The sequence below is a fragment of the Talaromyces rugulosus genome, chromosome VI, assembly GCF_013368755.1.
Source record: "Talaromyces rugulosus chromosome VI, complete sequence".
Classification (NCBI taxonomy): Eukaryota; Fungi; Ascomycota; class Eurotiomycetes; order Eurotiales; family Trichocomaceae; genus Talaromyces; species Talaromyces rugulosus.
Window position 1 is genome coordinate 532,711 of NC_049566.1, and position 14,027 is coordinate 546,737.

Here is a 14,027-nt window from a genome sequence, read left to right on the forward strand (position 1 = left end):
CTACATTCACTTTATATCAATTGACACATACTCAGCGAGTAAACCCCGAAATATCGCGTGGTTGGGGCCTGATCTGACGTCCATCATCTATCTTAGTCCGGCCCCGCTTTGCGATTCCGCCCGATTTCTACTTCTCCAACTAACTCAACATTTGAACAGTTCACTTTCAGAGTGACCTTGCACGATCAGAGCAGAAAAAAAGGTGATGGCTTATCCATAAAGATTCTATTTTTATCATTGCAACTATAGCTCTTGCCTCCACATACTCCGGGTATCATACATGCTATCCTAATTTTATCCCCACGTGGCTCCCCTTAAAAATGGCGACATCTCCACCTTTGTCGCAACGACACCATCACCACCGGCTATCGCCCTCTTTCACCGACTCCGCGATTGACGTCGAGCTCAGCGAACCCGGTCGAACCGAGCAGTCGGAGCAGTCGGAGCAGTCGCATGTTGATGATGATGATGATGAGCTCGAAACTCGCCTGGCGCGCATTGCGCAACTCGCCGCGGCGCAGGATTCGTTTCGCGGGCTGGATGGAGACGGGCGCGCGGCGGTCGAGAGATATCTGGATGGATTGGAGGGGCAATTGCTTGATCCGCGACCGCAAATTACGCGCGAAATAGCCAAGAACAGGCCCGTTAGCAGAAGTGCAAGTAATAATAGTCCGACGACTACCGAGGCTGGGACGGGGACGGTTACGCCGACTGCTATTATTCCTCATACGACGACGACGCGCCGGCGAAAAGATGAGAATCGGGCCATGGAGCAGACGTCGCTTGACCTGACGGCGCTTCTGGAAGAGCTGTCAACTGTCAATGCCGAGCTGCAGCAGCGCCGCGTCGAGGCTTGTCATATCCATGATCTTTTCACTAGCAAGTGCGAGGGCATGGCACAGCGAATCATTGAACTGGACCACGAGATACATGAACTGTAAGAAGTCGACATCAAGAGAGAAAACAAGGCTGACCATGTTGCTTGCAATTAGGAGATCCGATATAGTCGAAGATACGATAGAGCTCGAGGGTCTTCGTGGGACGGTTCGAGGACTGGAAAGTTGGATTGGCCGGTGGCAACGCCAGCGAGATATTACTATCAACTCTTCTTCTTCTCCTTCTCCGTCTCAGTCACGAAGTAGATGGAAACGGAAGAAACAACATGCACCCCAGGAAGCCGAGGACGAAAACGAGAACGATTTCGACACCCTGTTAGACGGCATCTCGGCGTGGATGCGCGGATGGAATGATGTAGAAGAAGGGTTTCGCGTGCGCGCTCGAAGGCGAAAGCTGCGACGAGAACGACAGTTCAATCCAATCCAGCGCTAGCTTTGGCTATTTCAAAAGAGCAAGTCACGTAGAAGCAGTATTGTCAAGTTTTGACGTATTTCAATGTCAAATTAATTTAAAAATACAGGTTGTTTGACACAGTCACCTGAAATGGAGTATAAATAGTCCCATATGTTCATGCCCGCATGCAGCTGATCATTAATTACTTCCTCCTGGCTTGTCGACCTAACAACGAATGTCTCTTGTCGGGTGATCATTGATCAGTATTCCATATAACCATCTCAGAGGTTGAAACTCCGATCCTATATCAGATACCCCAAAACTCGTGCCCTCGTGCTGTAAGTTGGTATATAGATTCGTACCGCCGTCTGCTCCGGAGAAAAAAGAAAAGAAAAGCAAATCAAAAGAAAAGAAAACAAAATGAAAGAAAACACCTCCTAGTATGCGAAACAAAACCCGCATTCACCACCTGCGCCTGAGAAAACACCTAATCTCGGTTGGCATCCGTTTTCAAGCCACCCGCTGAAGTTATAAAAGCAAATGTCGGCCCTCTAAAAAAAAGTAGCGGTTCAATCGAGTCAAAGGATAGCGTACAAAATGGGGCCACTTGTGGGTAGAAGCTGGGAGAGTGTCGGCTGAACCAGATCCTGTCTGGTCTTTCAAAAATGTAGGCCAGTCACAATTCATGTTGACTGGCAGTGACGTCGATTTGAAAACTTATGTATAGTTGAAAATTGCAAGTTTGGGAGTTGACCTGGACAACGCAGGAATCATTCGGTTGCGTTTGTGACTCTTCCCTGGGGGCTTATAATTGCCATCTGCAATATAATATTAGTATTTTTAATATAAAAAAAAGGAAAATACCAAAGACCGTACCTTCTTCTCATACCCCATAATAAGCTTCTTCCCATTTGTATCCCACGCAAGGCTACGGTATGCAGTCGCGTGGGACCCGTTTGACCCGTTTATCGTTTTCTCCGAGCTCTCCTCTTTCACTTCCGGTGTAGCAGGGGCCACCCAAGTAGCAAGGGGTTCGTTGCCACGCTCTGTGTTCCATATAAACAGCCTATCCGTACTAGCTGCAGAGACGGCGTAGCCATCGGGTGAAAATGCTAAAGCCAAAGCAGGCACCCCGGGAGATAGGAATAAAGTGTGGAGACATGTGATGTTCTTTGTTTCGAGATTAACATCCCAGATCTTAACGGTGTCATCGACCGAAGCAGAAGCGAAGACAAAAGAAGTGGACGCCTGCCCATTCTGTTGCTCATGAGACTCTGGCTGCGGCTCAATAGCTGTGATGGCTGCGCGATGCGCATCTTCGACAAGGATGTCGTGCGTCGGAATCCAAATGGTGGCGGCAGAAGAAGCTGCCGCGACAGCCACAGTAAAATCGCCTCTCTTAGCACCCCGTACAAAGGACCATTCTGTGGTGGAATTGCGAGACTGGAATTTGTTCACGATGTGGATGCTGGAGTCGATTTCACATTGCCACACTAGCCCTTCGCCCGAGACAAAGACTTGGTTGTTGCCGGCCCAGGTCATATCGTGGACATGGCCTTCGATTGCTTGATACGGCGGGTATTCTTCAGGCTTAACTGAATCGTCCCATAGAGAAAGCTCGGAGTTTTGATCGTTGGAGGCCACCACCACCATGTATGGACTGCTGGGAGCCCAATGCAACCCGTTGATCATCCCGGGAGCTGTCGGTAACAGGTCTACCACATTCCCACTGTTATCGTACATTTGTATTGACGAGCGTCTTTCGTTGTAGGTCGCAACCGCTAGTTTACGGCCTGAGGGTTCCCAGGACAGAGCCGTAACCCAGCTACCATCACCTTTACTGTCATAGATTTTCTCACAAGTCGGCGAAGCGCCTTCTAGCGCAGTCTGGGAAGGGATTTTCCAAAGGTGACAAAATGAATCGCCAGATGCGGCAAACATTGAAGGATCATGTGGTCGCCATGCGCATCGCATCACGTGATCGTCACGGGGAACATCCAAGTCAATAATGGACGTGTTTGAGGTCAGGTCGGCGGCTTTGGCGGTGGCAATCTGCACGCCCACACTTCGTCCTGTGGTCAGCGTGTGCGTCGGACCCTCATGGGTTTCGACTTCGGTTTCCGCTGCTGGGTCGATATCCATATCTACATCGCCATTTGCGTCAATGGTGTCCCCCGGCGACGGAGACCTCACTGCTGGGGTGCCAGATACGATTCGCTCGTGTGTTGTGCCGTTAGAATCAATTTCCATTGCGCCATCATCTCCGTTGACTACGGCCTCGGGCCGCTCGGGTTTGCGGCTTTTCTTCACATTGAGCGCCGGTAACGTGTGTTCGGTACTCAGGTGGCCATTCACAGTGGGAGTGTCGCGAACAGGCCTGCCGGCTGGCGACGGTATTGCCGCCGTATCGGCGCTGGGAGCGGGATGTGCTTGGTTGTAATTGTCGCGGCTTTTGAGCGACTCCGTGTCCAGAGGCGTTGGGCCAAAGAAATACTTGGATGGCGTAAAGGGGACTGGGTTTCCGTCCTAGAGTGAATTGTAAGAAAGAGAGGAGGTACCAACACAGTAACCGCGAGGACGTACCTGATCGAGGGACTGTTCTATTTCGTGATACTGTAGGCCCTTTTGTACTAATGAGACGAGCGCATGTGTTTTGATATGGGAAGCAAAAGGTAACGTTTGTGGGTTAGCGAGCCATGCTCTTTGTAGCATTACAGCGGCTTCACCATGCCCTATTAAAAAATTGTTAGACACACCAAGGGGGACTTCGATATAGTGCATTTGTCGGGATAGCGCAGGGGCGGCAACTAACCGGATTCTTGGAGATACCTGAGAGTCTTGTTAGGTGTTACTGTTCAACTAGGTTTAATGGGTGGATAGACAGAGCGTACCTCCATATTAAGTAATTGACGTGATGAGAAGTGAGATCCATGATGACATTGGGGTTCTCAACCGTTGGATGACTGTTTCGATGGTTGATTCAGCATGCCAGAGCCCAAGCAAGCCGGGCCGGCCAGACGGCGCGCTGTAAACTTCAACACGGTTAGGAAAGAAGCGGAAGGTCGCAGCTCTTTGTGGTGGTGGTGTAGGGAAAGTTAAAGAGCTTGGAGATGCGCGCGCAGGGCCGGGTGATTTTGGCAAAAATCGCGATGTCCAACTAATGCGCGCGACGACGGGAATCGGCGTGGGGACCCAGCAGAATAGTGGAGTAATGCAGACGAAGGAAAGGAATGAGCAGTAAAGGCTCGGAAACAAGTGGCAGACGGGCTTTCGCGAAGGGCTGGCAGTCGCGAGAGGACGATTCGAGGCTGAATTCGAAAGTCTGGGCGAGACTCGTGGGAGGAAGAATTGCAGGTCTTGGGGACGGCGCTAGCTGTGGCTTGAGATGCGTGCGCCGTGGGCTAAGGTTTTGGCTCACTAGGCCGGATTGGAGAGAGCCTCTTGAGACTTGAGTACGGAGGAACGGGCCTGGGCCGTTTCAATGGTCCGGCGCGGTGGGCCGTAGCAGTAGCAGCTGGGTTCCGAAGCCTTTCGCGTTCCGGTCACTGGCTGGTCACGGACAAAAAGAAAAGCACGAGACGAGAGAGTGAGGGAGCAAAAGAGAGGCGCATTTCGGTCTTGGTGTTGACAGCGAGCAGGAAAGGACAGGGAAGGGAAGGGAAGGGGGGGGTGATCCGATGGGCGGGTCAGAGACTAGCGTGTCGTTGCAGCCTTAGCCCTGAGGCCTCTCTCGATGTCACGGGTGTCGGCATCGCGCAAACAGGCTGCGCACTTCGCTCGAGTAGTAATAATAATTGAACAATAGTTGCAGATGCGGCACATGCCAATGGAATTATCTGTTTCTTCAAGCTAATGCACAGGCTGAAAGACTCACCGCCGCCAGCCAATGAGGAGCCGCGCTGGGCCTCGCCGCCTCGCTGCCTGAGGCCACCGCGGGTGGCTGCCTTGCTGCCTCAGGCTGCCAAGAGCTAAACACTAAACACTAAACATCCCTTCCAGCCTCTCTCCGCCTGCAATAATCTTGTCGTCAAACAACGTCTTGCGGCGACCTCGACGACCGAGTCGCATCGCTCCGCTTCGATCGCTTCGATCGCTTCTGCCCACCATGGCTATTCGAATCAACATCCCCCCCGCCACCCGCATTCTTCTCATCAGCCAGCTGGCCCTCTCCTTTTTGTACAATGTCGCCAGATGGAGGCAGCTTGACGTCTCGCCCAGCGCCACCGGCTCCCAGAAGACTCCGATCGTCCCTTATCTGACCCTGGTGCCGTCCATGTTCTACTACTATCCCTGGTCCCTCTTGACCGCCACCTTTGTCGAGCAGAACATTTTCACCGTCCTCCTGAACGGCGCAACCCTGTTCTACGCAGGGAAATATCTCGAGCGGGCATGGAGCTCCAGGGAATTCGGCAAGTTCATCCTGGCCACCGCTCTCATCCCCAACATACTGGTCATTCCGATTTATCTGATCTGGGCTGCTCTTACCGGCAGCAGTCTCCGAGGGTACGCGTTCTGGATTTCCCCTGATGATTGTGATACTGCTTGCGCAATGCCCGCTGACGATCCCGTCCTTCGCAGTCTGACCCAGATTTGTGGCGGCGTCGCCCTTCAGGGCTCTTTCCTGGTCGCTTTTAAGCAACTGGTCCCCGAACATACCGTTACCATCCTCAAGGGAATCATCAAAATCCGAGTGAAGCACTTTCCCGCCATTTTCTTGGTTGCCAACACCATCAGTGGCGTCTTATTCGGAACCGATACCGCTGCCGTTCTCTCCTGGCTTGGTCTTCTAACAAGCTGGACGTACCTGCGATTCTACAAACACCAGCCCGATCTTACCGGCACTTCAACCGACGGCTTAGGTTTCAAGGGCGATGCCAGCGAAACCTTTACTTTTGCAAGCTTCTTTCCCGATGCGGTACAACCTCCCATTGCATTTGTCGCCGATCAAGTCTACGCGCTGCTCGTGGCAATCAAGGTCGTCACTCCATTCTCGGCGGAAGACATCGCTTCGAGTAACGAACATGCCATTGCCCGAGGCCAAGCCGGTCTTCCTTCACTTTTGAACAACACCGGCGGTGCGAGAGGGATGGCCAAGCGAGAAGAAGCCGAGCGACGACGAGCACTTGCACTGAGGGCTCTTGATCAGAGACTTCAAGCCGCTACGGGTAAAGGACCAACCGTGCCCAGCCATCCACCCTCCGCTTCGTCACAAACGACAGCTCCTACCGTTACTGCAGGGCAGAACATGCTCGGCGAAACCAACTACACACCTGATCACTCATGACCCCAATTCTAAGAATTGGATTTCATTATTGGTTCTTTATCTTTGTATTTGGGGGGATGCCTTGTCATTTAACAACTTGCAAGATGTTGAGTTCCGCACAATGTGGTGATGAGTACTCGCGTTGTGCGTCTTTTGGATTGCATCCGAAGGAGTTTGGAGATACCATTTACCGGCGATGATTGGATTCTTTTTGCTTCCAGTCTTTTTGTGTATTCACTAGTGTTGATGTTTTGAGATGACATACGATACGAAGATATCTTCTGATGTTTGTCTAATAGCTGATGACATTATATTTTATGTAAATTTTGATACAATTCTTTTTTAATATTTCAAGAAGAAAAAAACAACTTGCTATAATTTACAATGACATAAAATGGGTATTCTTACAGCTGTCGGAGCTTCTCCACCTCTCCTCTAGCCTCTTGCAGCATACGCTCTTGATCCTTCTTCGCTTGACGCATAGCAGCAATACGCACCCTGTCGTGCTCCGATTTGATTGCCATCTCTTTAAACTCGGCCAACTGCTGCACCTCCTCGGCCGTCGGCGGGATTTCCTGGGCGCCCGTGGCCTCTTGCACTTTTTGCCAGATTTGTTTGTAGTCGTAGTTCTTGGTATCAATGACAATTGCCTTTTCGCCCTCGGCCGGGGTGGGCGCGTATTTGTCTTGGATCGAGCTGTCGTGGTGCTTGTTGCTCTTGGGGGCACCCGAGAAAAAGATTGTGAGCGCGGCGGGACCGTCTTGTTCGTCGGTCTGTTTGACGGACATTTGGATTGCTGGGTTGTGGTATTTGAGACGGGGTAGGCATCGGCGCCAGAATTGGCGGGCGCCCATGTGTCCGCCCTTGATGTATTGTGCGTAGGTGAGATGTATGCGTGTGACGGCAGGTTGGTCTTTTAATGAAGTGCTGATGGAAGGGAGGATGGCTGCCCCGGTGCCAATGCGGATATTGAGGAGGCGCTTTATGGAACGTCAGTTATTGTTTTCATAATATAAAGAGAAATTGGCACGTACGGTGTTGAGCTTTCGCATTCGCTTGAGTAAGTTGACCATTTTGACTGATGGAAGAACGACGTCTTCCGGAGACCTTGTAATTCGCAAATCAATCCAGCCAGGTAAAATAAATAAATAATACAAGAAAGAAGCGTAGTAGTGTTTCGCAAAGATTGGACAAATGCAAAAAGATAGCGAGTGTTTTCGTGGCTGTTGGACGACTCCGTGCTTGACAGGAAGGGAAGGTTCGCGATAATTTGAAGTCACGTTGAAGACCCACTTATCTTGTGGAGATCCGGAACGGGCCAACCAGAGCACGCGGTTTCCCCCCATACCGTTCAACATCCTCCTTGCCATTCGAGTTGTCACCTACATTGAGAAATATCTTCAATGGTTTCCACGGATGCACGACTTGAACTGCTTAGCAAGTCCATTGACCTTTCATATGCATTAGAAAATGATGATAATATCTTAGAACAACTTACGTATCCGAGCCGAAGAGTCGATTTCTTCGTGCATCTTTATGAACATCAACAAAACATCGAAGCTACCACTGCCTATCATCTTGGAATTTCTTCAAAATATTGCAAAATATCCGAAGTGAAAGAGTGGCGACACGGGAGCTTTAACGTGTGCATTCCAGTCGACATTAGCAACGGCCATTATGCCGGAAAGCGAGTTTTGATTAGATTCCCACTGCCTTATAAGGTCGGAGAGTCTCGATATCCGGGAAATGCAGATGAAAAGCTTCATTGTGAGGTTGCGGCATATATGTGGATCAATCAGAACTGCCCTTCTGTGCCAATTCCAAAGCTATTGGGCTTTAGCTTCTACAACAACCGCACTGTAAGCTGCTTTGGACTGTGGTTGAATATCTTCCTAATTTATCATCTTAGTTCCTGCTCCCCCAAAGTACAACTTTCTTCAACCGATTTATCTGGCACGCTCGTCGTTTTCTATCTTCCTTATTCGGCACGCCTTTGCCTTGCGACTATGTGATTTCAGGCTCTCCCCACGCTCTCGGCTATGGATACATCCTTCTTGAGTACATTGGACCTAGCACCGGAAAGATGCTTTCGTCATCATGGGATGTTCACCGCCATGACAGAAACCGCCGAATGAATCTTTTCAAAGACTTATCGAATATTATGCTGACGCTGGCCGGCTCTATATTTCCAAAAATTGGGTCCCTTACTGTCGATGACCACGGAATGGTCCAGCTTGAAAACCGCCCTCTCACACTTCGGATTCAGCACATGGAGAACGAAGGCATACCAACCGATATAGACCGACGCCAGACATACTGTACTTCCGAGGCGTATGTGCTTGACCTGATTCGATGCCACGACAACAAAATACGGTTCCAGCCAAACTCTATATGCGACGAGTACGACGGCCGTGCCCAACTAGCGACTCTTGGAATTATGCGAACAATTTATTCTCATTATCTTCAACATGCGCGGCGCAATGGGCCATTTTTATTCAGTCTTACCGACCTTCATCAGAGCAATATATTTGTTGATGATGATTTACACATACGGTGCATAATCGACCTAGAGTGGGCTTGCTTGCTGCCTGTGGAAATGATTCAGCCACCGTGGTGGCTCACTTCTCGTGGCATAGACGAGTTGCCCGAGGGCGAATATCTCAAAGAATACGATGATCGCCGTCGTGAATTCATAAAATGTTTCGAAACGGAAGAAAAATCCCTTTACCCTAAGAGACAACCATATATTGCAGATACAATGAACACCGGCTGGGGAAGCGGCGCGTTCTGGTTTTTCCAAGTGCTGAGCAACCCTCGGGCTGTCTCTGGCCTTTTTCTTGACCATATTCAACCAATATATGACAGAACCCAGGATCTAAATTTTGATAGCATTGTATCTCGCTATTGGGCCCCGAATACGGAAGAGTTTATAGCCAAAAAGATTCAAGATAAAATGGACTATGATTGCGAGCTAAAGAGGAGGTTTCAACCACCTCTAACATAGGAATTTAAGAAGGCACATGCTAATACTGGACTTTGAGCTGGTGGAATATGACTCATCGAGGCTTAAAATCTACTATATAGAACAACCCAAACAAGCCACCTTCTTGTAGATTTTTTTGGAATTTTGCAGCGCCTCAATGATCTGAATGACTCATACTTATTTTTATAAGTAACTTTTCCTTCCCTAGTCTCTAACTTGATGTGATTCATATACTCGGCATTGGATATACAAAGTGCCTGAATTGGCCTAACTACTTCCAGCCTAGCGCATCCAGCAATCGGTGTTAGGGCGGGCAGCACGCGAGAGAACCCCGCCAAAAAAATCGTTGTCTTTGAATACTGCCTGCTAGGATTGTCTAGGGCGGAAATTGACGCTGGTTGATTAGGAGGACTCACTTCTAAAATCCTATACCGTATTCTCGGTTTTAGTGCAGGGGCTTTCTTCAATCCAAAGCACCCCCCCCCCAATCATGGCTGCTGCTGCTGCCGCCGCCGCGGCGCTGGATCCCAGCAACAGCTCGAAAAACACTCTCAAGATAGAGAATGTACGCAAGCCCTTTTCTTTCACTTCTGATATTTGGACAATTTTTCATTCCTGAAGATTAGTCAAATTTTAGGACAGCCAAGCTAACAATAAAACGCTTGGACAAATAGTTTGATAAACGAAACACCCTCCAGGCAATTGAGAAGAAATACCAGCAACAATGGAAGGACAACAAGGTGTTCGAGGTCGACGCGCCCTCTCTTTCGGAAATTCCGGCCGGGTCGATGTCTGCAGAAGAGATTCATACGAAACATCCAAAGTTCTTTGGCACTATGGCGTATCCCTACATGAACGGCACTGTATGTAACAAAAAACATGATCGGTTTCGACCGAGCTCGTGTCAAATGCTGACAATTATGGTTTTATTCTAGTTGCATGCAGGGCACTCGTTCACTGCCTCGAAGGTCGAATTCATGACTAGTGTTGCTCGGATGCAGGGTAAACGGGCTCTGTTTCCCTTGGGTTTCCACTGTACGGGAATGCCGATTCTGGCATGCGCCGATAAACTGAAGGATGAGATCAAAAAATTTGGCACAAAGTTTGAAGGCTACAAAGAGGAGGAAGCTGTTCCAGATCAACCTCCTGCTCCGACACAGGATACTGCTGTTGACCCAACAAAGTTCTCTGGCCAGAAGAGCAAGGCTGCCGCAAAGACAATCAAAGCAAAGTACCAGTTTCAGGTAGGATGAGTTAAACCCAAAAAAAGGAATGACCGTGCTAACAAGGCTGTCAGATTATGCTGAGTATCGGTATTCCCCTGGAGGAAATTCACAAGTTCTCCGATGCCCACTACTGGCTTCAATACTTCCCGCCTCTGGCTATTCGTGACTTGGATAGCTTGGGCGCGAAAGTTGACTGGCGTAGGCAAATGGTGACGACTGATGCAAACCCCTACTATGATGCTTTTGTGCGCTGGCAGATGAACCGCCTCCATGAGAAGGGAAAGATCTTGTATGGAAACCGGTATACGATTTATTCCCCCAAAGATGGACAGCCTTGCATGGACCACGACCGAACAGAAGGAGAAGGTATCGGACCACAAGAATATACGGCATTGAAAGTCAAGGTGACGGAATGGTCGCCTGCGGCCGCCGAGCTCGTCAAAGGCAAGATTGAGGATGACGCCAACGTTTACTTCGTCCCTGCTACTTTGCGTCCAGAGACCATGTACGGCCAGACGGCCATATTCTTGGGACCCAAGATCACATATGGTATCTTCAAGGTCGGGGAAAAGGAATACTACATTGTGACCAAGAGGGCAGCCTGGAACATGGCTTTCCAGGGTATTTTCTTCGACAGCGACCACTTCCCCAAAACTCAAGACCAGCTACCCTTGGTTGCTGAAGGCCCAGGCTCTACCTTTATTGGCACTGGCCTCTCCGCACCTCTGTCTGTTCATGAGACTATTAGAATCCTGCCAATGGAAACTGTGTCCGCCACCAAGGGAACCGGCGTTGTGACCTCTGTTCCATCGGACAGCCCTGATGACTATGCCACGATTGCCGACTTGGCGAAGAAAGCTGATTATTACGGAATCAAGAAAGAATGGGCAGAGCTCGAGATTCCGCCGATCATCGAGACTCCAACCTACGGAAACTTGACCGCCCCGGCCTTGGTGAAACAGATGAAGATCAATTCGCCCAAAGATGCGACTCAGCTCGCTCTGGCCAAGGACCTTGCATATTCTGAAGGTTTCTACAAGGGTACCATGCTTGTTGGCGAATTCAAAGGAGAGGCTGTTCAGACTGCCAAGGACAAAGTACGCCAGTCTCTCGTCAAGGATGGCGCTGCTTTTGCATTCGCAGACCCTTCGGGCAAAGTTGTCAGTCGAAGCGGGGATGACTGTGTTGTTGCTTACTTGGGCCAATGGTTCTTGAACTACGGTGAAAATGATGCCGAGTGGCAGAAAACAACCCTGAACCACGTCGTCAATGGAATGAACACCTACTCTGTGGAAACACGGAACGGATTTGAAAAGAACCTCGACTGGTTGAACCGATGGGCTTGTGCAAGAACCTATGGTCTCGGCTCTAGGCTTCCATGGGATCCGCAGTTCTTGGTTGAGAGTTTGAGTGACAGTACCATCTATATGGCATACTATACCATCTCTCACTTGCTTCACGGAGACCGCTTTGGCAAAACCCCGGGTTTGCTACCAGATGTCAAGCCTGAGAATATGATTGATGATGTATGGGACTACATCTTTACAAGGCGTGAGCTTGACGACGACCTTATTCAAAAGAGTGGTATCAGCAAAGAAAACTTCCTCCGCCTGAGACGCGAGTTTGAATACTTCTATCCCCTTGACGTCCGAGTCAGTGGCAAGGACCTCATCCAAAACCATCTTACTTTCCTTCTCTACATCCACGTTGCCCTTTTCCCGGAAGAGTTATGGCCCCGCAGCATTCGCATCAACGGTCACTTGTTGCTTAACGGAGAGAAGATGAGCAAGAGCACGGGTAACTTTTTGACATTGAAGGACTCGGTGGACAAGTACGGAGCAGATGCGACTCGTATTGCTTTTGCTGATGCAGGTGATGCTATCGAGGATGCCAATTTTGATGAGACTGTTGCCAACAGCAACATCTTGCGTCTCTTTACCCTCAAAGAATGGATTGAAGAGGTTTCCAAAGATGATACTCTTCGCACTGGCCCTACAGATGTCTTATGGGACAAGCTGTTCACTAATGAACTCAACGCTCTCGTCCGTGAGGCCAAGACCCATTACGATGAGTAAGAAACCACCTGGATGTTGAAGATTACAGAGGGCTGACTTTCTTTTTTTTAGTACCAACTTCAAACTCGCCCTCAGGTCGGCATTGTATGACTTTGTCGGTGCTCGTGACACATACCGTGAAGCGACGACGGCTGCTGGCATTGGAATGCACCGGGATGTTGTGACTCGATACATTGAGCTTCAAGCCCTCATGCTTGCGCCAATTGCCCCTCACTGGTCTGAGTACGTGTGGTTGGAGGTGCTAAAGAAGGTATGTTAAAAAAAAATTTCTCTTTTTTGTCCCCGCTGTATACTCATTTAGAACAGGGTGATACTATTCACCACCAAGTCTTCCCGGAAGTGCCTGAAGCAGATGTAGGGCTCTCTGCGGCCGCGGCGTATATCCGCTCTACATCCTCTAGCATCACCTCGTCAGAATCAAACTATACCAAAAAGCTCTCCAAGGGCCGGAACGTCTCTTTCGATCCTCGCAAGCCGAAGAAGATCACTATCTACGCCGCCAAGAATTTCCCCGCATGGCAAGAGAAATACATCGACCTCGTGCGCGAGTCGTTTGACAGCTTGAAATTGACGGTGGATGACAAGGGACTGAACGCCAAGGTGGGCAAGCTCGGCGAGATGAAGAAGGCGATGCCTTTTGTGCAGGGCTTGAAGAGACGCCTAATCAACAGCCGCGAGGCCCCCGACACCGTCTTCAGCAGGAAGCTGCCATACGATGAGATTGCCATCCTTCAAGAACTCGTCACGGGCATCAAGCGCACGACCGGCGCCAAGGAAATCGAGATTATTTCTGTGGACGAGGGCGGCAAGAGTGGCACTGTTGTTGGCACTGGCGAGAAGAGAGAAAACCTCCAGGGCGAGAATGCGGTGCCGGGCCAACCGAGCTTCACGTTCGTCAACATCGAGTAGAATTGCTATCAGCAAGTCGGGTCAAAACGGTGTATTGTGTTTTATTCAGCTAGTTCCATTTGAACCGGATTTTGTTTATTTTTTCCCCCTGTTATACTCCAACCGTTATAACTTATACATAGAACCCCCGGCGGGGCCATGTCCCAAAGGCGCATAGCGTTGACATCTGGCAGTCTAAAACGTTGAAGCCTAACGGTGTTGGTTAGGCAGAGCAGAGGTAGCCAGTCCTTGTACTAGAAGAATGACAATTTTGAATTCGGTCGCAAGGGAATAATTTGTCA

At 49.7% G+C, this 14,027-nt stretch overlaps 6 protein-coding genes across 6 annotated transcripts; 4 read left to right on the forward strand and 2 right to left on the reverse strand.

The window, feature by feature from the left end:
- Positions 1-320: 320 nt before the first annotated feature.
- TRUGW13939_10528 (uncharacterized protein) lies at positions 321-1,329 on the forward strand (the record flags this gene model as incomplete). The annotated part of the gene is made up of 2 exons (XM_035493639.1): positions 321-937; positions 993-1,329. 2 exons carry the CDS (start codon positions 321-323, stop codon positions 1,327-1,329), a joined length of 954 nt encoding a protein of 317 aa, XP_035349532.1.
- Positions 1,330-2,060: 731 nt separating this feature from the next.
- Positions 2,061-4,222, reverse strand: TRUGW13939_10529 (uncharacterized protein; the record flags this gene model as incomplete). Its single annotated transcript, XM_035493640.1, has 5 exons — positions 2,061-2,108; positions 2,167-3,816; positions 3,874-4,022; positions 4,103-4,119; positions 4,182-4,222. 5 exons carry the CDS (start codon positions 4,220-4,222, stop codon positions 2,061-2,063), a joined length of 1,905 nt encoding a protein of 634 aa, XP_035349533.1.
- A 1,173-nt stretch (positions 4,223-5,395) lies between these two features.
- Positions 5,396-6,574, forward strand: TRUGW13939_10530 (uncharacterized protein; the record flags this gene model as incomplete). The annotated part of the gene is made up of 1 exon (XM_035493641.1): positions 5,396-6,574. One exon carries the CDS (start codon positions 5,396-5,398, stop codon positions 6,572-6,574), a length of 1,179 nt encoding a protein of 392 aa, XP_035349534.1.
- A 383-nt stretch (positions 6,575-6,957) lies between these two features.
- On the reverse strand, positions 6,958-7,626 carry TRUGW13939_10531 (uncharacterized protein; the record flags this gene model as incomplete). The annotated part of the gene is made up of 2 exons (XM_035493642.1): positions 6,958-7,533; positions 7,588-7,626. 2 exons carry the CDS (start codon positions 7,624-7,626, stop codon positions 6,958-6,960), a joined length of 615 nt encoding a protein of 204 aa, XP_035349535.1.
- A 330-nt stretch (positions 7,627-7,956) lies between these two features.
- On the forward strand, positions 7,957-9,557 carry TRUGW13939_10532 (uncharacterized protein; the record flags this gene model as incomplete). The annotated part of the gene is made up of 2 exons (XM_035493643.1): positions 7,957-8,412; positions 8,463-9,557. The coding sequence occupies 2 exons, from the start codon at positions 7,957-7,959 to the stop codon at positions 9,555-9,557; spliced, it is 1,551 nt and encodes a 516-aa protein (XP_035349536.1).
- Positions 9,558-10,026: 469 nt separating this feature from the next.
- Positions 10,027-13,746, forward strand: TRUGW13939_10533 (uncharacterized protein; the record flags this gene model as incomplete). Its single annotated transcript, XM_035493644.1, has 6 exons — positions 10,027-10,101; positions 10,211-10,399; positions 10,472-10,780; positions 10,834-12,833; positions 12,889-13,087; positions 13,144-13,746. The coding sequence occupies 6 exons, from the start codon at positions 10,027-10,029 to the stop codon at positions 13,744-13,746; spliced, it is 3,375 nt and encodes a 1,124-aa protein (XP_035349537.1).
- Positions 13,747-14,027: the final 281 nt, after the last annotated feature.